At 31.3% G+C, this 22080-nt stretch overlaps 2 protein-coding genes across 4 annotated transcripts; one reads left to right on the plus strand and one right to left on the minus strand.

Moving 5' to 3' along the window:
• Positions 1-10841: 10841 nt before the first annotated feature.
• LOC125221889 (MACPF domain-containing protein At4g24290) lies at positions 10842-18569 on the plus strand. Of its 3 annotated transcripts, none has more exons than XM_048124203.1 (8): positions 10842-11752; positions 12044-12282; positions 12978-13179; positions 14277-14351; positions 14460-14646; positions 15339-15505; positions 17514-17777; positions 17995-18183. In XM_048124203.1, the coding sequence occupies exons 1-8, from the start codon at positions 11501-11503 to the stop codon at positions 18031-18033; spliced, it is 1425 nt and encodes a 474-aa protein (XP_047980160.1). In that variant the 5' UTR covers positions 10842-11500; the 3' UTR covers positions 18034-18183. The 3 variants fall into 3 exon arrangements, with proteins under 3 accessions (XP_047980160.1, XP_047980161.1, XP_047980159.1); XM_048124204.1 differs by lacking the exon at positions 17995-18183 and having other exon boundaries at positions 17514-17562; positions 17661-17799; XM_048124202.1 differs by having other exon boundaries at positions 17514-18569.
• LOC125221893 lies at positions 18570-19652 on the minus strand. The gene is made up of 3 exons (XM_048124211.1): positions 19418-19652; positions 18884-19170; positions 18570-18798 (listed from the first exon to the last, which is right to left on the minus strand). The coding sequence occupies exons 2-3, from the start codon at positions 19151-19153 to the stop codon at positions 18646-18648; spliced, it is 423 nt and encodes a 140-aa protein (XP_047980168.1). The 5' UTR covers positions 19154-19170; positions 19418-19652; the 3' UTR covers positions 18570-18645.
• Between the last annotated feature and the right edge of the window lie 2428 nt (positions 19653-22080).

Consider the following 22080-nt stretch of genomic DNA (forward strand, 5'->3'; position numbering starts at 1 on the left):
TATATATATATATATATAGGTGTGTGATCAAATACTAACTAATTTACAGTAATAACTAATAACTAATATCAATGTTGTATGTTAAAAATATCAACACATAGACATAAATTTATCAATCTTCTTGTGCTGATAAACTTATGTCTTTGTGTTGATATTTTTAATACACAGAATTGAAAGTTATTAGTTATTACTGTAAATTAGTTAGCGCACTAGCGCAACCCTATATATATATATATTGTCATAATTTGTAATTGCAAGTTCCAATGTACTTCATTGGTGGACAATATTGATGACCAACTCGACACTTTATATAAATGCTAATATTATATATGTATGCTCATATATATCTCGAGAGAGAGAAAGTAGAACAAGGATGTGGAGGTGAGATTAAAATAATCAGAGGGGGTCAGAGGGGTTGGAAATTTAGTACTATTTCTTATTACTCTACAATTTAATTATGTTTTTGATATATTATTTTCTCTTCCTACTTAATCTATTTTTTTTGATAGATTTTATTTTATATCTTTCTTATTCCAAAAATATTTCCACCAAAATTTACAGTTGTACTGCTTATAAAAGGTAGGAGATTTTTTAGGGATTTAAATATCCCAAAATTCTAATTCATCAAATGATTTCCACCATGCAAATTTATTTTGTTTCATTTTACTTTGTAAAAGATGAAAAGACTGAAAAGATTGAAAACCTTCATTTCTACATTGAGGATTGTGCAAAGAGTGCAAGTTGCTTCCCATTTTTTTTAATTGAGTAGACTGCAGTATTAAAAGTAAGTTACTTCAGATGCAGTTTTTTAAAGTCAAATTCAGCCATTAATAATTAATGCATTTAACAGGTTACATAAGTTAAAATTCTATACTTTTGTAAAGTAAATAAATTTTTTAAAAAAATTCAGCAATTAATAATTAATGCAGTATAATATTAATAGGTACTACTAATATATACAATTTTTGTCCAACCTAATGAGCTCATTTTATAGGATTTAAACTTGAAACAAGTAGCATTAATTCATAGCTATCGTATTGATACCACCATAGAAATATGATATGATGTGATGTGATGTGATGTGTCCCACCAACATTATTTTGCTAAATGAAAATACAAAAGGGACCCATCTCTAGCTAAAGCATACATGATTGCCCCACTATAATATATTTTATGAAAATTTTACACACCCACATATAATATGCATTACCATATATTCACTAATTCACTCACATATATATGGCCAATGATGGATTGGCTCAATCTATTCATTTGCATTTTATTTCTCACCATTATATATTTATTTTGATTAATTTTTTATGATAATAATATTACGTGAAATATTTATTATTGCATGATAAAAATTGATATTTTTATGTAATTTTATTTTGTGTGTGAAGTTAAGAGAGTAAAATAAAAGAGAAAGAATAAAATAGAGATAAGAGTGTTTCCATTTTTAGTGTTGTCTACTCAATTAATGCCATATTCCTAATAGCAAATCACACGTATATTAATAATGCATATTTAAAAAAGTTTTATCTATTCTCAATGCATTTTCCTATTCCCAATTCATATTGCAAAGGCTATAATGACAAATGATGGATTGGCTCAATGCATGTTTGCATTTTATTTCTCACCATTATATATATTTATTTTTATTAATTTTTATAATAATAATAGTAATGTTACATGAAATATTTATTATTGCATAATTAAAGTTAATAGAATATTATTATTAAGAAAGTGAATGAGAAAATTGTATACTCAAAACTTCAGCTTCAAAATCCTATTCATACATGTGCCTTACGAAATAATATTTCACCATAATACACATGCCATCCTAACCACGGAATTGAAAGAAGCAATAGTCCGATAATATTTTGAAAAAAGGAGTAACAAATTAATAACGGAGTCAGTTTGGTGAAGAAAAGGATTGCACAACCGGAGGTAGAATCAATGAGAATATTTATAGTACTTAGGTGTGTATAAATCACACTTTTAATTTTACATGTTTCACATGCTTCTTTATTCTGAGTTCTGGTGAAGAGATTAATTATATTATATGATGTGAACCTAATATGATTATATGTTGTTTGTTATTAATGATAGAATATGATTTGGCTGCGTGGGACTGGTGCAATGGATATATTTATAAACTATATTGGAATTCTTTGGTGGAATATGATGTGAGGAAATGGATATGTTTTTTATTTGAGATTAAAGTACATGAATCATATGATTAAAGAGGATCTGTGATGGTCTTGCCCTGGATCTGATATTACAGAGAGACCTACGGGTCAAATACAGAGGGACCTTCCGGTCAAATACAGAAGGACCTATATGTCCAATTATAGAGGGGCCTATGAGTCCAATTACAGAGGGACCTTCGGGTCATAGAAGAATCCCGAACAGATACCAGGCTTGATATGTAACAGAATAATAAAAAGGAATAGAGAGACATATGCATATGTATATTTTATTTATATTGCTTCTGGATATATGTGTTGGTTAAAGAATATGTTTTGTGTGTGATGTGAGATTAAACGTGGAATTTAGATACATAAGCAAATGAATAACATATAGATTTATGAGAGTGTCTCAATGCAGTCCAAAAATGTTTTATAATGTTTATCTGATAAGTTTTGGCTTTTATATTATAGTATTTGAGTGTTCTTATATTTGATTTGTGATTATTTTATTTTAAGTCACATTTGTTTATTTTAAATCCATACGTCAAATGGATTGGGATGTTACAATATGTATAAGAGAACCCAAGATAATAAATTATAATATTTTAAGATATGCTCAATATTCAACCAATCAACTATACTTTTTATTTATTTATCAGTGACTATGCAACCACACCATTATATATTGATAAAAAAACACAATGAACTAAAGTTGTATAAAATAAACAAATAAAAAATATAAATTACGGTAATTGAAATATGCAATTGAAAATACACAATTGGTGCTTAAAAAGATGGAAATTAACCAACTAATCAATTGGGAAAAAAAATGAGCTACAAATTTAAAATGTACGATAATATACGTATAATATACACACTACAATAGTATATATTAATTATTTTAATGTAATTAATTATTAGGAATTTAAATGATTTGATATTTTTGTCGAATATAAAGATGGATTGAAATATCATTTCTTCAACATAACCTTAGTTAAAATCTTCAGTTATCAAAATCAATCACATTGTTATCCCAACATGAATAAACTTTAAAATATGGTGCAAGTTTAGTGACTTCAATTTTCTCTAATTACGTCTTAATAAAGTTAAAGTCGAACTCTATGTGTAGCGAATTTATAGCAAATTTGAAACAATTTAAATCAAGTCAAATGGTATATAGCAATACGTAAAGAATGCGACTTTGCTTTGAATAATAAAAATCAATTCAAATTTTATATAAAAATACTAAAATTCATCTTTCTTATAATATTATAATCATGTTAATTGGCTATACATACGAACCAATATCCTTTATTTTTGTGGAATAAAAATCAATTTCAATAGTACTATATATAATGATATCAAAATTTAGAGTTATTAATAATACTTTATTATATATTCATTCAATTAATAAAATAGTATATCGCGCTGTGATTGAAAATATGGCAATTTAGAGTTAAAACCAAAATCGTAATCGGCGGTTACGGTTCTAAACCGAAATGGTGAGAATTTATCCGAACCGAAACCGTCAATTTTTGAACCGTGGTTCGGTTCCGGTTCAAAAAATTTCGAACCAAAACTGTGCCGGAACCGCCGGTTCTGGATGGTTCCAAACCGGAACCGCGAAAAACCGCCGAAAAACCGTGAAATCAAGTCGGAACCGCAAAAAAACCGGCGGAAAACTGCCGGTTCGGAACTGAAACTAAAACCGACGGTTTTTGGAACCGGAACCGTAACCGCGAAATATAATATCACATCCTCGCGGTTTGGTTCCGGTTCAATAATTTCCAAAACCGAAACCGGCGATTCCGAACCGTGGGCACCTCTAACGGGTGGACTATATAACAATTCAATACTATAAAATAGTAGTACTAAAGTTCACATATATTAATGATATTATATACTTATTTGATTACTACAAATATCATCAGATACGCTTCGCGCCGGAATTGAAGTGCAAATTCACTTATCACATGAATGTCATTTGATGAACAATTCTATGCGATTTGTGCACAACACTCCATAGATTTAGTAGTCCATGAGGCTAGGGTGTAGTACCGACTCAGTAACATATCGTTCACTAAGTGATCGAAGTTAACTCCATTCCCAAAGGGTTTAGTAATCCGCAGGGCTAGGTTGTAATACCGACTTAGTAACATAGTTTACAATTTAACAAAATTGTGTAATGTACTTTTTGCTATGCAATATTCTATATGAAATATAAAATATTAACTATATAGATCTAAAATATTAAATAGAGTTAAGAACATGTGATATTTTAGCAATGTTTGATCGTAATGTTCCAAAATTTAAAATTTATGAAATTCAAATCACTTTATTAGATATTGTTCCATATTTTTTTTATCGATGTTTGATTAGAGAGTTTAAGATATAAAAATAATGGGCAATTAAAATTATGAGATTGTTACAATCACAACAGTAAACTAAATTAATATTAATATGATATATTTAGTATAAATAATTGATTTGTTGCTAAGTGTATTTTATAAAGAAACATAGGAAATATTAATTATATATCTTTAAAATGTGAAATAGATGATTTAAGAATACAAGAATTCTTTTACCGAGATTCGACTATAACGTTCCAAATATTAAAGAAATTGAAATTTTGGAAATTAAAGAAACAATAGCAAAAAAAAAATTGATGCTTAGGACTATAAGTACTATATGTAGTAATTATTTTTCATTTAATTCCTTTCCCAAGATTTCAGTTTTTCAATTCGTTTGAACTTAGTTGTTAGAATTTTTTTTCATGCAAGGTTTTATATTTTCTTTTTTTTTTCTTTTGCCTTTAATGGCATTCTAGGAGTATATAATTATGCATTCATCTATTTAATCGGTAAAAGTTGTACTCCACTAGAATACAAACGTTATCATGAGAAAAGATAGCAAGTGATACTCAAATTAATTGTATCTATAATTTATACAAAGTTTATAGATGAATTACTTATATTTTATTAATATCATTTTGTAATACTCTTACAATATCATGATTGCTATGTATCTGTAATTGTATAAAAAATATTATCCCTTTTTTATTTTTTTAAAATATGAATTTTAAAATGACACAGATTTTTATAATATTTTATTAATCATTTATTGAAAATAAATTTTTCAGGTTAAAAGAGATTCTAATAATTTATTCTACAACTTTTAAAAGAGACTCTTCATGAAATAAGGGAAAGTTATCTTATAACTATAAATATGATGTGTTCATTTTTTTTAATATTAAAATACACTTCAGTGATTGTTAATTGACTAGGAGATAAAATAATTATAATCTGCCAAAAGTATTTTTATGCATTAAAACCATTGGTAAATAGTGTATAGCATTGGTAAATAGTGCCGCTCTCACTGTGCACATTTTATGGAGTATTCTATTTTTTAGGTTATTGTTTATATGTTTGTTTTACTATAAATAAAAGCGGGCTTAAATTCAATGGAGATGGACCGAATATATTAGGCTTAAATATTACATGTAATTGATTATTAAATTAATTGGTCATATATTAACTATTGAAAATTGAACTTGATTAAGTTAATGGTAAATTATTAATAGTGTTGTTGGGTTAATGTGTAGTTTAATAAATATGTAGGTAAGATTGAAAAATTAAAATCAGTTGATGAAAATGTGTTTTAATCTTTTTTATGTTAATAATCAATGGTTTATTTATATTAGACATGTTAATGGCTCAGTGTACATATTTGCCTTTTATTTAGGTTTTGTGCAAAGCTTCTTAAAGAATTGATGTAACTTTTGAGCCTTTTTACTATTATCTTTGACTGATTGTGAATCAGTCAATAAATTAAGCTTTTGTTTTGTACAATTTACCTTTTGCATCATATATATATAAAAGAATTAAAAATAATAAATTATGATATTTTAAGATATGCTTAATATTCATCCAACTCAACTATACCTTTTTTGTTGATTTATCAATGACTATCCAACCACACTATTATATATTTATTTTTATTAATTTTTTTATAATAATATTATAACATGAAATATTATACATTGCATAATAAAAATTGATAAAAAACAAAATAGATGATAGACTAAAGTTGTATAAAATAAACAAATAAACAACATAAATTACAGTAATTGAAATATGAAATACATAATTGGTGCTCAAAACATAAGATGAAAATTAGTAATAGTAATTTTGAGAATCGGAGAATATGTTACTCTCATCACCATTCATAGTGAACAACAAAGAAGACTGCAACCAAAGAAGAAGGATTATATGAGAGAAAAAGATGATATTTTTTATGATAAAAAAAATATAGCAAATGCGGTCTCTACTTATAGAGGATGAAAAATTGTAAATTTTGGTATAGTTTTTATAATTACTTAATATAGTAGATAAAAGATATATAATTTTTTTAAAAAAATATTTATAAACCAATGAGATTGTGTCATTTGATTTATTTATTGACCATTGGTTTATGGAGTAGTATCTTATTAATCACCACAATAAAACTCATTCAAGTTTTGTATGTGTATTATGCAATGTATAATGGTGCTTTATTCAATGACAATCTATCAAGTCATGCATCTTACATAAATTTATATAATACATTCTAAAAGATGTATACAATATACTCAAAAAAATTCATGAATCTGAGCGGGAAAATAAAAATTCTTACAACTTGACATTTATACATGTATGAATATAGATATAGATGTATAGATTACATCGGCTCTTGGTTTATCATTTTTCGATAAAATATGGATATTTAGTTGATATAATTGATAAGTATATTTTAACAATATACATTTAAAGTAATTATTTATAATTTTAATCTTTCCACGTAAAGAAATGTCCATAATAGTATAATATTTTAGAATTACAGTGATAATTATAATTTTAAGCTTTTTTTTTACAATGGACAATTTAATTTTTGCATCATATATGTATAAAAGAACCAAAATAATAAATTATTATATTTTAAGATATACTCAATATTCAATCAACTCAACTATACCTTTTTTTTATGATTGATTTATCTGTGATTATCCAACCACACAATTATATACTTATTTTTATAATAATATTATTAGATGAAATATTTATTATTGCATACTAAAAATTGATAAAAAAACACAACAAATGATAGACTAAAGTTGTATAAAATAAACAAATAAACAACATAAATTACAGTAATTGAAATATGAAATTGAAAAATACACAATTGGTGCTCAAAATATAAGATGGAAATTAGTAATAGTAGTAATTTTGAGAATCATATAATATATTACTCTCACCACCATTCATAGTGAAAACAAAGAAGACTACAACCAAAGAAGAGGGATTATATGAGAAGAAAAGATGATATTTTTCTATAATAAAATAAATATATCAAATGCGGTCTATATTTATAGAGGATGAAAAATTAAAAATTTTGGTATAATTTATATAATTACTTAATATAATAGATAAAAGATATATAAATTTTAAAAAAAATATATTTATCAACCTATGAGATTGTGCCATTTGGTACATTGATTTATTGATTGATAATCACATCAATAACACTCATTCACGTTTTGTATGTGCATTATACAAAGTATAATGGTGCTTTATCTATATGATGCATATTCCAAAAAAATTCTCTATTCTCAATGCATTCTCATATTCCCAATTCACACTGTAGAGGCTATAACGGTTATTCCTATTCCACTATCATAAATTGCTAATTCAACTTTTCCTTTCATTTGTGCAAAGAAAGAATCGTACAACATACTGATATATGGATTATATAAAATTTTGTTATCAATTTGGAAGAAAATATTTTTTTATGTCATTAATCAATAGTGTATTTTTATCTCATATTTTAAAAAACCATACAAAGATTGACTCATAGTATACATTTGCACTTTATTAACATTTTGTGTGCAAAACTTCTTAGAGAAGCTATATAATTTATGTAACTTTTGGACTTTTTTATTATCTTTGATTGAGTTTAAATCAATCAATGGGAAATTTACTTTTTGCATCATATATGTATAAGAGAACCTAAAATAATAAATTATAATATTTTAAGATATGCTCAATATCCAACAAACTCAATTATACTTTTTTGGTAATTTATTAGTGACTATCCAACCACACCATTATATATTTATTTTTGTTAAATTTTATAATAAAAGTTTACATGATAAATTTATTATTGCACACTAAAAATTGATAAAAAGCACGATAAATGATAGACTAAAATTGTATAAAATAAACAACATAAATTACAGTAATTGAAATATGAAATTGAAAATACACAATTGGTGCTAAAAAAGATGGAAATTAGTAATAATAATTTTGGAGCATATTAATAATCTATAGTTTTTTGAAGTATACATGGAGTATATTAATATTCTATAGTTTTTGGAAATATACATGGAGTATATTAATATTCTATAGGTTTTGGAAGTATATATTAAATTACAACTAAATTTATCACTAATTAATATTACTAACATTAAAAGATACGATGAGATGGTCTCTCTATTTATTTCAACTTTTCAAGTACATAATAAAATACTATAAATTAATGCCATCATTCTTGTAAATTTAATAATAGGAAATAACATAGTACTCCATTTTATTATATAGATATATAAGAAAAATATTCCTAAAAGTGACTAATAGACGTGTAGTATATGTGCAATAACATTATGCTTCAACTTGTGTTTTCACATCTGTATATATAATTGTTTCTGAGTGAAAATAAAGAAAAGTGATTGATAAACGTACAATTTTATAAACTACACGTATATACACATAATGCATGCCGTATTACTTTTTAAATTAGTTTTTATAATAGTTAAAAAGGATAATGCATGCTAGATTACTTTTTAAATTAGTTCGAAGTTTGTTTGGATTTTATTTACTAATTTGTTACCTATAATTTATAATTGCATTATACAATGATATCGTATTATTTTACCTTTGCTGAGATTCCTATAATTGTTAATATGTTGTGCTTTAATCTATGCAATAAAATATGAGTACATGTAATATGGTTATTATATTTTGTTTTACATAATAGGATTTATTTGTCGATATTTAATGTTTAATATAAATCTGCATTTTTTTTTGTTTTCTGTTGATGATAAATGTATTTGTTAAACTGATATTATGTTATTGGTGTTTGTATATTATGATTTGCATATCTATTGAAGCTAGGTTTCTGCTTTTGATTTTTATTCTTAGAGTCGTTATATTGTACTCCCTTCGTCCCACTTAAGATGACACGATTTTTCTTTTTAGTTTGTCTCTACTAAGATGACACATTTCCTTTTTTGGAACTTTCTCTCTCCAATTAATACACCCAGCCATTTTTTCTCACCCCTATTAAAATATTCATCTTTCTCTCGCTCTCTATTTTAATACTTCCACCCACCTTTCATCTCTCCAATTAAACACATTAACCAACAACTCATAAAATCCCGTGCCGACTAAGGAATGTGTCATCTTAGCCGGGACGGAGTGAGTAGTGTTTATTTATTTCTTTCGTTAATGTGGAAAGTTGTGAATCATGGTTTTAATTCTGTGAGGAATTATTAATAGGGTAATATAACTTGAAAGATGTGTTATTGCTAAAGTATTTTGTTTGATTTTAGTATAAGTTGATTATTGCTTTTATGGATTGGTAGGTTAAAAGGATTTGAATTCTTTGCAGTGTATTTAAGAAAATAATTAATGAAGAGTTTAAAATTGTACTCCCCCTGTCCCATCCCCCTGTCCCATTAGAAATGCAAATTTCCTTTTTAGGTTGTCCCACTAAAAATGAAACGTTTCCTAAAATAGAAACATCACTCTCTCTACTTTTCCCTCTCTCCTACTTTACTCTCTCTTCATCAACTCACAAAACAACACTGCATAAAATCCCGTGCCGGAAACCAAATGTTTCATATTTATTGGGACAGAGGGAGTATTGATTTAGTGGCTGAGGGAGAATGGATAAGGAAATACAATATTACCTCTAAATTTTCACAATTATTACGCATAAGATTTACTTTCATTTGCACTTGGGTTGTTAAATAATATATTAAGATTATACGCAATAATGAAGTGCATCTCATATTTTCAATAGGGATAATTTAGATTTTCTTTTGACCGAAAACCAAGCATAATTATAGGAATATACATAAATATTTAAAATTGTATTCAATATTTTATACATATGCATTCTCCATTGACAACTTAGTAACTAATTACAATTGTAATTAAATGAATACGTAATTAACTACGAATGTCGTCAGCTGCGCCACGCGCTGGGGGATGCACTAACACTTTAGATTCTCTTAATTATTGTACTCTGTTTGTACAAACTAAGTTGGTACATAATTTTTTGGTATGAAATCTTAAAATAATCTTCTTAGTCTTAACTAGAGAGAGTATGTTTTTCTTATAAATTTATAAGAAAATATGTATTCTTAAATATTGTATTCTTTTTGTCCCAATTAAGTTGGTATAAAACTTTTGGGCATAAAGTGGGTTAAATAATTTCCTTTATTCATATCTCGCACGAATTATATAATTTACTATGAATTTTCTCGGCTGCGCAAGGGGATATACTAGTCAGTAATAATAAAGCATATTTGAAATGAAATTATGTCCACCCCGAATACGGATAATCGTACACCTGTATTAAGTTAGAAGAAGCTCCCGTCTTCCTCTAGATCTGAGCTTCAGTTCAACCTCACTGCCAAAATCTAGGGTTTCAAGGTTAGGAACTCAAGCTAGCTAGGTTTTGAATCGCCAATCGCGGTGTTGATTTTATTTTTTATTTTTAAAGTTCTGCTGTGCCGAATCCCCTACGTTGTTCCAGTGGAATTGCTAAATTTCTTTTTGACTCTGATTTTCGCTGTCCAAGACTTGGATGCTCGAAAACTGTTAAGCAATAATCACAGAGCTTGTGAAATAATATCTTGTTATGGAAATCGTGAACAAAATATATTTGGATATGTATGTATCTGTTACTGCGTAGTCAAACTTCGTTGGGAGTTTCGAGCTGAATCGTGCGTGGTTGAGGAATTCCAGGTTGATACTGGAAGGTTTGGTTCATGGGAGTTTGGAGCTTAGCTTATTGAAACTGTTGAGTCTTTGGAGGTTGCAATTCGTGCACTGCTTTCAGTTGATCCAAGACATTAGTATATAAGCCCTGCACGTTTCTGAGAAATTTTAGTTGGGATTCGGAGATTACTTGCTTGCTTAATTTGATTGAGAAACGGATCAAGTTAGGTTGACATATGTGGGGTTTGGGATAAGAAAGCGAGTGGGTGAAAGATGGCGCTTAAGCTTCCTGCTGCAGAAGCAGCTAAGGTGGCTATTCAGTCGATTGGCCGTGGATATGATATTTCCTTGGATCTTAGACTAAAGTATTGCAAGGGAGATTCACATATGATGGAGATTAATGAGGATCAGTGCCGGGAGATTATTCTTCCAGGTGGAACCTCAGTTGCTGGTGTTTCAAAATCAATCAAATGCGATAAAGGAGAGCGGACACGATTTCGTTCTGACGTTCTGACTTTCCAGCAGGTTGCTTACATTCTGATTTTTTTTGTTTGTTCAGTATATATTCATTTGTATTATAAATGCATTTAATTGATTTGGCCCTTTCTATAAAGAACTTTGTGATCTGAGCTATGAAATGATAGTTATTTGGCTGTTGAAAATGTGCGTATATGTGGCACTTCTCTAGCTTTGAGTCATATCATCCATTGTCTGGTTCTTTGCTAACACTCATGTCCTGATGTTCACTGGTCAGCTTATACTCTATCTATGTTCGAGTATATAAAAAATATAACCTATACCTTCACATTCCCCCAGATGTCAGAGCAATTAAATCAAGAGCTGTCATTGACGGGAAAAATTCCTTCAGGGCTCTTCAATGCAATGTTTGAGTTTTCTGGTTGTTGGCAGAAAGACGCAGCATACACCAAAACTCTTGCTTTTGATGGTATGTTTATAACACTGTATACGGTTGCACTAGAAAAGTCTCAGATGGTGCTTAAGGATCATGTGAAGAGAGAAGTTCCATCATCATGGGAGCCTGCAGCGTTGGCAAGGTATACCTTGGGGTTACCATCTTTAAAAGACTTTAGTTAACTACACTACTATTGCGTGAATCTCTCCTGACCTATAGGATGCTTGCATGCCTACGCTTTAATGTCTACATGCATAAGAAGTCTCTAGTAAATTCATTCTCCTCCTTTTATCCACAATATATAACATCTAATTAAAGGAGGGGTAGCGGTTGGAGTCAAAAACAATACAGACCATCCATTTAAGTCATAACAAATCTACGCAAGAGATTTTTTCATGAAGATTGAAGACAAGAATACTGAGTTCCTGACATGTGGTGAAGTCCTACTTTCTGGCTTTATTTTATACTTTTTCTAGGATAACACGAACTGGACACCCGGCCATTCATCTGGCAATTTTGAGCATGCTTCAATTCTCCTTTATAGTTATGGATTTGTTCCTTCGTCTTGTCATTTGCAGGGTACTGAAAGTACACCCACACTCTCAAGCAAATAGAGTGACCTTTAGTTGTAGGTCAATATTTGATTTTACTCATTTGCCAGCTCATTAGTTCTGCTTTAACAAGTGAGTAGTTCAAGTAGGTGTTGTTTAGCTATAGTAAGATTAAGTAGTCATTTCCAAGATACCAAAACTAATAACATATATGTTACCTGCTCATTTCTGAGTGTTGCAGTTATTTGTAAATGATACTGCTGTTGCTGAACTCCCTTTTTGTCAGGTTTATTAGCAAGTTTGGGACTCACATCATTGTGGGTGTAAAGATGGGCGGGAAGGATGTAATTTACATGAAACAGCAGCATTCCTCATCACTTCAACCCGCTGATGTGCAGAAGAGATTGAAGGTGATGGCAGATAAGAGGTTCTTAGATGCAAATGGACAAAATGAACTGGGTTCCGAGCAAGTATACCAATCTGAGAAGGTTTGAACCGATTTTAGTTTATTCACTTATAATCTACGAAATATCCAATTCTAAACTAACCGTGTAGCGAAAAAACAACCTTAATATCAAATTGCATACTTGGCACTACTTTCAAACTGCACAACTTTGACTCCACTTTTTGATTTTGGTGCAAATTAAGCATGGTCATTTTTTGATGATCATCTGATGTGCCCAACATTTTTTTTTTCTGTTCATATACATACCATTCGGAATACGAGTCCGCATGAAAAGGTTGGCCACGTGGCCCACGTCAAATCCGACTAACAGAAAAGCATGCTTAAACTAAACCAAAATCAAAAGTGGTGTTAAATTTGTGAAAGTTTTCACATTGAATTTGCATTTTGGTGTGAATTTTTGGTGCAATAGCATAAACCTTATATGTATTTATGTGATTCATTTTGGTTACATTTCAGCTGACACTGATTAAATGCTATGAGAATTGAGAAATAAATTAATTAAAGTACAGTTCCTGAATTGATGTTTCTTGGCTAAATTAGTTTTCATCTAAAGGTTAAGGAATATATATGAAGCTTGATGCTTATTACCTTTCTAATTTACGCGGCAATATCATAGAGTGAACATCACTGCAGTAGTTCTTCGTTACTGTCTATCTAACAGCACCAATTGTAACCAGTCTATCTTTATGGCATCCATCCTCGAGAATGTGCTGCTCCTTCCCTTAATATTATCAGTGTCCTCTAAATAGTGTCTTTGGTTATTCAATATTATCAGTGTCTTAAGCAATCAGATTATTATATCCCCATCTTTTCAGTGCCATGTACTCGTCCATTGATTGAAGTTTCTTCTCTCCTTTTCTCTCTTAAAGATTGTAATATGAATTCTTATAATTAAATTGTCCCATCCAGTTGGTTTGGTCTTATTTGATTTTCCTACATGGCACTGTTTCTGATGGATAGTTTATATTACCCATACCAAGCAAAGTCATTGGATAGCTTTGACTCCTGTTGCTTAGGTGATAGATAATTTCTCCATTATTGTCTAGTTTCGTTGGTTGATCCATACTCTTTGTTTACTTGTATGTTTTTTGTTTCATATATATATTTTTTCTTCTTCAGTTTGAAACGAAGGAGACACGGACACGGCTCAGGTTTGCAGATACTGGCACATCAAGTTCTTATGCATATAAAGATGTACGCTTTTAAGCTTTTAATCTTTCATGCCGCAACCTCTAGTTTTTAGCTTTACTTTTAGTCTCTTACAGAAATATATTTTTTACTTTTCATTTTACTGAATGATAGGATATTGTTAGCATGTGCAAAAGGAGAGGTGGAAGTGATAGCACAAACTTGAATCATCAGGAGTGGCTGCAAACAGTTTTGAAGGAGCCTGATGTTATTTCTATGTCCTTTATCCCAATAACATCCCTACTAAATGGTGTTTCAGGAAGTGGCTATTTGAGTCATGCAATTAATCTTTATTTGCGCTGTGAGTGATCTATTTTGCTTTTATTTAGTTTTTTTAATTTCAGTTATAGTTACTTAGAAAGAAAATAGAGTCTCCATGGAATGTTTCTCTATTTCTTTTCATGGGGCGCAGGGACAGCATGATAAGCATGTAGTCAGGAAACCCTTACTTAACCCAAAACCATGGTCAAGGTAAAGGGTTGACTCCCCCACTCGTATGCTATTCCACACTTTCATGTGGAATCGATGTGGGATTTGTATTCCTCTTTCAAAGTGGATGTCCATGGATGGCACACGCTGGGTGGCAAACCCAAAGCCACTGTCCCACAATCCATTTGGTACCCCTTGGGCCCACATTTTCAGTAGCACCCCTTGGTAGCCCCTTTCTGTAGGCCGTCCGTATCCACATTCACAAACCAATTGATAAGCATATAAGTTAGGGAGCTCTCACTTAACCCAAAACCCTGGTCAAAGGTAAATGGTTGACTCCCACTCATATGCTATTCCACACCTCCATGTGGAAATGATGTGGGATTCGTATCACAACATCATAGCACAGCAATCAGCACCATGTATTAGTACTCTCACTATGAAAAACTTCTGGCAACCTGACATGTTTTACATACATCTTCACGTGTGGCAATGGTGCTCGTCTGAAGCATTTTTCATCATCTTGTTCTTCCTTTTTTAAGGAAAAACTTTTCATGTATGCAGATAAGCCACCAATTGAAGAACTCCATCAGTTTCTGGAGTTTCAGCTTCCTAGGCAGTGGGCACCTGTATTCAGTGATCTTCCTCTTGGTCCTCAGCGAAGACAGCAAAACACAACCTCCCTGCAGTTTAGTCTTATGGGCCCAAAACTTTTTATAAATGCCACAGCGGTAAAGCTTCTTTTTCCTAATTATTTCTGCCTCTAGTTTCAGTGTGACTTTTGAGTTTGTGCCACTGGTAGCCTATCTATAGTTATGCAGTGTAAATTGCATTTAATGGAAAAGATTTTCAGTTAATGGTCAGAAGTTACGAACCTCTCATTACAAAACCGTTGGTTCTCACTTGCAGTGGGAATTAGAACATGAATTAAGCAAAGTGTTGCTGAACAAGTTGGACATTTCATAGTTCCTTGGTGTGGTTGGACTCCTCTTTATACACCTAAGGAACTAGTTTTCCTTTGCCCTCACCATCTATTATTTTCTGTTAAGCGCTAATCGCTATGCAGTCACCTCTTTTACAGATTTTAGATTTAAAATTTCATTCTCGGATAACTAAGATATTAAAAAATATTAAGTCATATCTGTCGTCTACATGTAATGTTTGGTTGGGGGGGGGGTAGTGAAAATTTAGATACAGTATGTTTTTTTGTTTTGACATGTTGCTGATCTATCACAATTGAGAATTTAGTACTCAAATTCTTGATTTAATTACATGTTGATGGAATGAAATTATTATATGATATAGGGAACGAATGTTAGGGGCTACTTGGGGTTTAGGGTTAGGGCACACACCCACACAAATGCACGCGCACACACACAACACCATATACACACACACATACACACACCAACACATATGCACACACACACACACCACCACCACCACCACCATATATGCACACACACACACACAAGATAAATTAATCAAACTAGTTAGACAAATTGAAATACAATAAAATATTGAATAGCTAGAGAATCACATCTGATTTTATAGCTATTTTTTTTAGGGTCAGTTCGTGAATTTAAAGTGACAACCTTATCTATAATACATGAAAAATATTTGGCAAAAATATTTTTGAATAAGCATTTTTTTTGTATAATCAACATATTAATTATTCATATTTCATTCCATTCCATTCCCTATATTATTTGTAGTTACCAAGCATAGGAATGAAATCAATCAAGGAATAACAATTCCATTCCCTTTGTATTCCTTGTGCTTACCAAGCATAAGAATGGAATGGAATGGGGATTCTATTCCATTCTTGTGCTTGGTAAATGTAAGGTTTACAAATGGATTGGAATTGTTATTCCTTGATTGATTTCATTCCTATGCTTGGTAACTACAAATAATATAGGGAATGGAATGGAATGAAATATGAATAATTAATATGTTGATTCTATAAAAAAAATATTTATTCAAAAATATATTTGTCAAATATTTTGGATCATATTAATGTGTACTATAGATGTAAATGAGTGTGTGCATATTTGGTGTATGTATGTGTTGATGTGTGTGTATATATGTGGTGGTGGTGTGTGTGTGCATATGTGCTTGTGTGTGTATATATATATATATATATTTGCATGTGTTGTTGTGTGTGTGAAATGGAACGGCCATTCCTTAGCTAAATGAAGGAATGGGTATTCCCATGGGGAATGGAATGGGGATTCTCAAGGAAAAAAATGTCAAGCAAAGGAACTGTATGGAGGTAGGAATGCCAATCCATTCCCCCATTCCATTCCACCATACCAAGTTAGTATGCTTTTCCTTGATTTTTACAACCTAGTTTTTTTTTTCCATATGCATATGTGGGATTTATTTCCAGAACATAATCCGGTATGTTTATCTTGCATGTGGTGTATATACGAGACTACGAGTTCATTCATTTAGCACTAGTTTACTTCTTTCCCTGTTCCCCTCTCTGGAGAATGTTAGTTATTTACATTTCCTAGTGAACTGGGAAAGGTTTCTGATTGCTTTTTCCTTGCAAGCTGCAACTGGAAATAAAATGTGATGATATAATTCGGGACCGTATTATTTAAGGGTTGGGTCAAGTAGTATGTTCAGCATGCTTAATGGTTACCAACTGTCTTCTTCTGCCCAAAAATGATAGTATTCCTTATGTGATCCCCTGAAAGTTAACAACAGTTATTTCCATCTTAACTATTATTTCAGGTTGATGTGGGTAAAAGACCTGTAACTGGTCTGAGATTGTATCTTGAAGGTAAAAGAAGCAACCGCTTGGCTATTCACTTGCAACATCTCTCCTCTCTTCCAAATATATTCCAACTTGAGGATGACCCGGGTGGCAATTTTCGCCAGGAATCATATGATCGGAGATATTATGAGAAAGTACAATGGAAAAACTTTTCCCATGTATGTACGGCTCCTGTTGAAACTGAAGATGAGCTTTCCATAGTCACTGGAGCACAATTACAGGTTGGGAATTATGGATTTAAGAAGGTTCTTTTCCTCCGTTTACGTTTCTCGACTGTTAAAGGAGCTGTTTCAGTTAAGTATCCAGAATGGGATGGATCCCCTGGGTTGGCACGTAAATCTGGACTTATTTCAACTCTAATTAGTCATCACTTCACAGCAGTCCAGAAACCACCTCCGCAACCGGCTGATGTGAATATTAATTCTGCTGTGTACCCAGGGGGCCCTCCTGTTCCCATCCAAACTCCCAAACTCTTGAAGTTTGTTGATACGACAGAGATGACAAGAGGGCCACAGGAACCACCTGGCTATTGGGTTGTTTCAGGAGCAAGACTTGTAATTGAAAAGGGGAAGATCTCACTTAGGGTCAAGTATTCGTTACTTACTGCCATTCAGCCTGACGACGATGATGAACTGGAATAAGATTTGTATAATAACTTAGAAGTCGACCAAAGACATATTGAAATGGACGGTTGTTATATCAGAGCGGCTGTATCCACCTCGAGACCTCACAGATGACGAGCCACAAACTTCCATAGAGTAGAAGATTTCATGCCGGGGGCTGCGCATCCATTTTGAACTTGAGATGTTACTTGTCCCTGTCTTCCTAATCCTTGTTGTATCAATATGGTTATTTTATGTAGATTCCACAATCAGGTTTTCTACATAAACATTGTGGGAACGGTTCCCTAGTCGAGTAGAAGGTAGATTTATGTGTTGGCAGCTCGCATTTTTTTATACTATTATGTAAGATGGTTTGTATAAGTTTGTTGCATACATTAAGAAGTTGCTGAATTTGTGTGGTGCAATCAAAATTTGTAAGCCATTAAATCAAGTGGTGTGTACAAAAGATGCCAAACTGAAGTAAGCTTTATTGGTTGGTGGGATGAGAGAGAGAGTGGGAGTGGGAGTGGGAGAGCCAAATCACTCCTTCCCTTGGCAGAGGAGCAGGTTGAGCAATAAAGCTAGGATACTCCTGTCCTGGCATCACCACTGAGAAATCTGATGCATATGATGTCTGTACCTGACATTCACATGCAACAACCAATGATCAAGAATTGCAATCTCACTCTCAGTTGTTGACTAGGAAGAAGAAGAATGGTGCTTACTGGGTGATGAGGGGGCTCAAGCTTGTGCAATTGTGTTGATTCCGTCTGCGTAGAAGAGTCATGGTGGGACGACGGTCTGAATAGATGCTCGAAAATAGCCATTATGAGAAACATCGAAATCAAGATGGCTGTTGCCACAAATCCGAAAGAGATGGCATTCATGGATGAGCCCAAGCTTTTCCATGGACCTTCCTTGTCAAGAGACTCACTACTACTGTACACATTGTTCCATGGCATTTGCTTTGCTCTTCCACTGTTCAACTCGTTCATACCCTTCCTTTCCTCTTCTGTTAATAAACAATGAAATACATGTTTTTTTGAGCCATCATACTATATATGCACAAACATCAAACTGATATGCTATATGCATAAATCTGAAACCACTAATATACACTTCTCCTTTTTTGCTATTATTTTTATATGAAAACCCAAGTCTGACATCAAAAATGACTTGTTCATGATTGTGCAGCTGTGTCTAGTTCATTTCACACACGAACTAAAACAGTTAGTTTACTGTATAAGTAATGTACATACCTGAGGAAGAAGATAACCAGAGATAAAGAGGGAGATAGAATGAAGCAGAAGCTTCACACTATTTCTGATTTCTATGTTGAAGAAAGAAAATAGATAAAGACAAGTAAAGCTTCTTTTGTCCCAAAATTTCTTCTAAAATCAGATTCTTATGTAGCAAGCTTCTTTGGCATGAAAGAACAAGACACATATTCCTCTGTCCAACCTTATAGAGAACACCTATGGTCATACAGTAAGTTAAAATAATGTTAACTAAATTAAAATAAAAAGCTACATACATACTATATGGTTTTTGATGATCTCAGTCGGCCTACCTTTTTAAACAAAGTAATGTAAAATAATCGTGTGATCCATAACTTAATCAATACTGTACCAACTCTGAAGAAATAGGTTTAAAATTAAGGGCCAGCACCCGATTTTGGGTTTCGAAACGTTTAGTTAATTGTTGAAATAATAACTCTACTCGTAAACTTCACGATGAAACACAACTTAATTGATACACAGCGAATATATGTCAGGTTTTTCGTTTGTATGAATTTTTTTTTACACCAATTGTTTGTTTATTATTTTCTTGAAATTAAAAAGTGTTGTCATTATTAGAAGAATTTGTAATTGTATAATGAGTTTTGCTATGCCCACAGGTTTAGGTAGGTAGCATTTCATTCATGACTAACAATTTCTCAAGGTAAAGTGTATGATGCAAACAAATTACTTGAATAATGAGATGGGAACTGTTACATTAATTGGTATCATTATCATATTCATTTTGCCAGCCCTAAAAATGGGACATGGCACCATCATTTGAGAGTTGGCAATGCATCACAGAATCACTAACTAGTTGAACAAGATAAATAAAGCTGCCAAAATGTGAGCTTTAAAAAACATATTTCAAAGGCTGCAAACTTACTAGTGACAATTTTATAAGCTAAATAGGTGTTGCTTTTAAGTGTGAGATGAACTCAATGAAGAGAGCAAAATAAGATTTGTTACAGCTATGTAGCAGAATCTGAGCAGACATAATTCAATTGAAGAAAGATTGAAAAAGAATAAAAAGTGATCTTGAAAAAGGAAGTGATGTAGACCATACCCACATCTTATTCCTTAATTTTTCCCCCTATAAGCCTGTCACAGCAACCCCACAACTTGTGCTAAAAGCAAAATCAAGATTGGTTTTTACTAATAAATCTAATTGCTACAGAAAAATTTAAATAAGAATTAAGGTTCTAATGTAATTTGCTCAATTACAGACAAAGATCCTAGAAATCTTCAAGGAAATGTAGGAAATAAATGCAGATGTGATAATTACAACTCTAGAAGGTACACTAAAATAAGGGAGAGAAGAGATAGACTTTTCCTCAATGTTGGATGGGCTGAAACCATCTTTTTCAACAAGACAATAACAATGTCTTTGAAATATGTGAATGCTTTTCAAACCCTATGTTTTCTTAATCATTCTAATCCTGTGCAACCCATGTGCTGATTACCATATACAATGTAATTAGGGAAAAAATCTGATTGAAACAAGAAATTAAGAAAGTAGGACAAAAATTGTCATGTTAATTAAGTAGCACCAGCAAACACAATTTGTTTGTACTTCTAACTTTGTATTTACATGTAGAAATTGGATCATCATAGAATATTCAATTTGAATTTATTATAAACTTTCTTGCTTTAAAATCACCATCCCAAAATTTATCTTGATTTTGACTAAAATAACCATAAAATATTTTCTTTGCGATGTATTGGAGTCACCTCAACAAAAAAGAATAGAGGTTTTTGGTAAGAGACAATTTGATTAAAGAGAAGGGGTCCATATAAGAAGGAAAAATGAAGTAAATTTTGAAAAATGATCAGATAGAGTATCATTATATCTTTTCTCTCAACTTTCTTGTTTTCCTTTTTTATTTTCCCCTATCTTTTCCTTTTATATATTTGTTCAATCAAGTCTCCCTTATTGCAGCAACTTTATTAACTCGGAAAAATATAGCAATGACAATACTTCAACGAGTCCGTTGGTAAAACGCTTCCACTCTAATATATAACGGGTCACGTATATGTTTAGTATGCATACTCTTGATTTTATTGATCTTGTAGCTATTTAGCAATATAAAGACTTGCTCAACTAACTTACTGTCACATTCATAGTATATTCATCAAAACTAAACCTTGAATTGAAATGGTATTCCCAAGTGCAAAAAGAGAGACACCATATTTGTTAAGAACAGGATTATTTCATGTGTTTTATGGTTGCAACTCATCCTCTTTCCCTTTTTTCTTTATAAAAACGAGAGTCTCACTTCTTTTTCTTTTTAAGTTGGAAGCTTTTTACTTTCACTTTATATTTATGTGTCCCAGTGGGCTGGACCAGAAGCTGAGTCCTTTCTTATCCCATTTCTCTTTTTTGATTCTACCATGTGGACTTCATTACTTTTGTCATATATCACTCCACTTCTATACCTCCTTTACTATATTGTTTGCCATTTTATTTCAGCCACAAATACAAAATATAGTATGGTGGAACAAGAGACGCAAATTAAGAGACATAAATCTTTATCTTTTGATCTACACTCAAATCAACTAATAATGCGAAATTGAAGATCAACAATAGGCATACATTCACAGCAATCTCCAATAAATAAAGCTAATAATGCAAAATTGATGATCAA

Source organism: Salvia hispanica, chromosome 4 (assembly GCF_023119035.1).
Source record: "Salvia hispanica cultivar TCC Black 2014 chromosome 4, UniMelb_Shisp_WGS_1.0, whole genome shotgun sequence".
Lineage (NCBI taxonomy): Eukaryota > Viridiplantae > Streptophyta > Magnoliopsida > Lamiales > Lamiaceae > Salvia > Salvia hispanica.

Coding starts and splice junctions, on each gene's coding strand:
- LOC125221889 (XM_048124202.1), top strand. CDS start 11,501: ATGGCGCTTAAGCTTCCTGCTGCAGAAGCAGCTAAGGTGGCTATTCAG. Junction 11,753..12,043: donor ACGTTCTGACTTTCCAGCAG/GTTGCTTACATT, acceptor ACATTCCCCCAG/ATGTCAGAGCAATTAAATCA. Junction 14,352..14,459: donor GTTCTTATGCATATAAAGAT/GTACGCTTTTAA, acceptor ACTGAATGATAG/GATATTGTTAGCATGTGCAA.
- LOC125221893 (XM_048124211.1), bottom strand. CDS start 19,153: ATGAACGAGTTGAACAGTGGAAGAGCAAAGCAAATGCCATGGAACAAT. Junction 18,799..18,883: donor TTGAGCCCCCTCATCACCCA/GTAAGCACCATT, acceptor TGTGAATGTCAG/GTACAGACATCATATGCATC.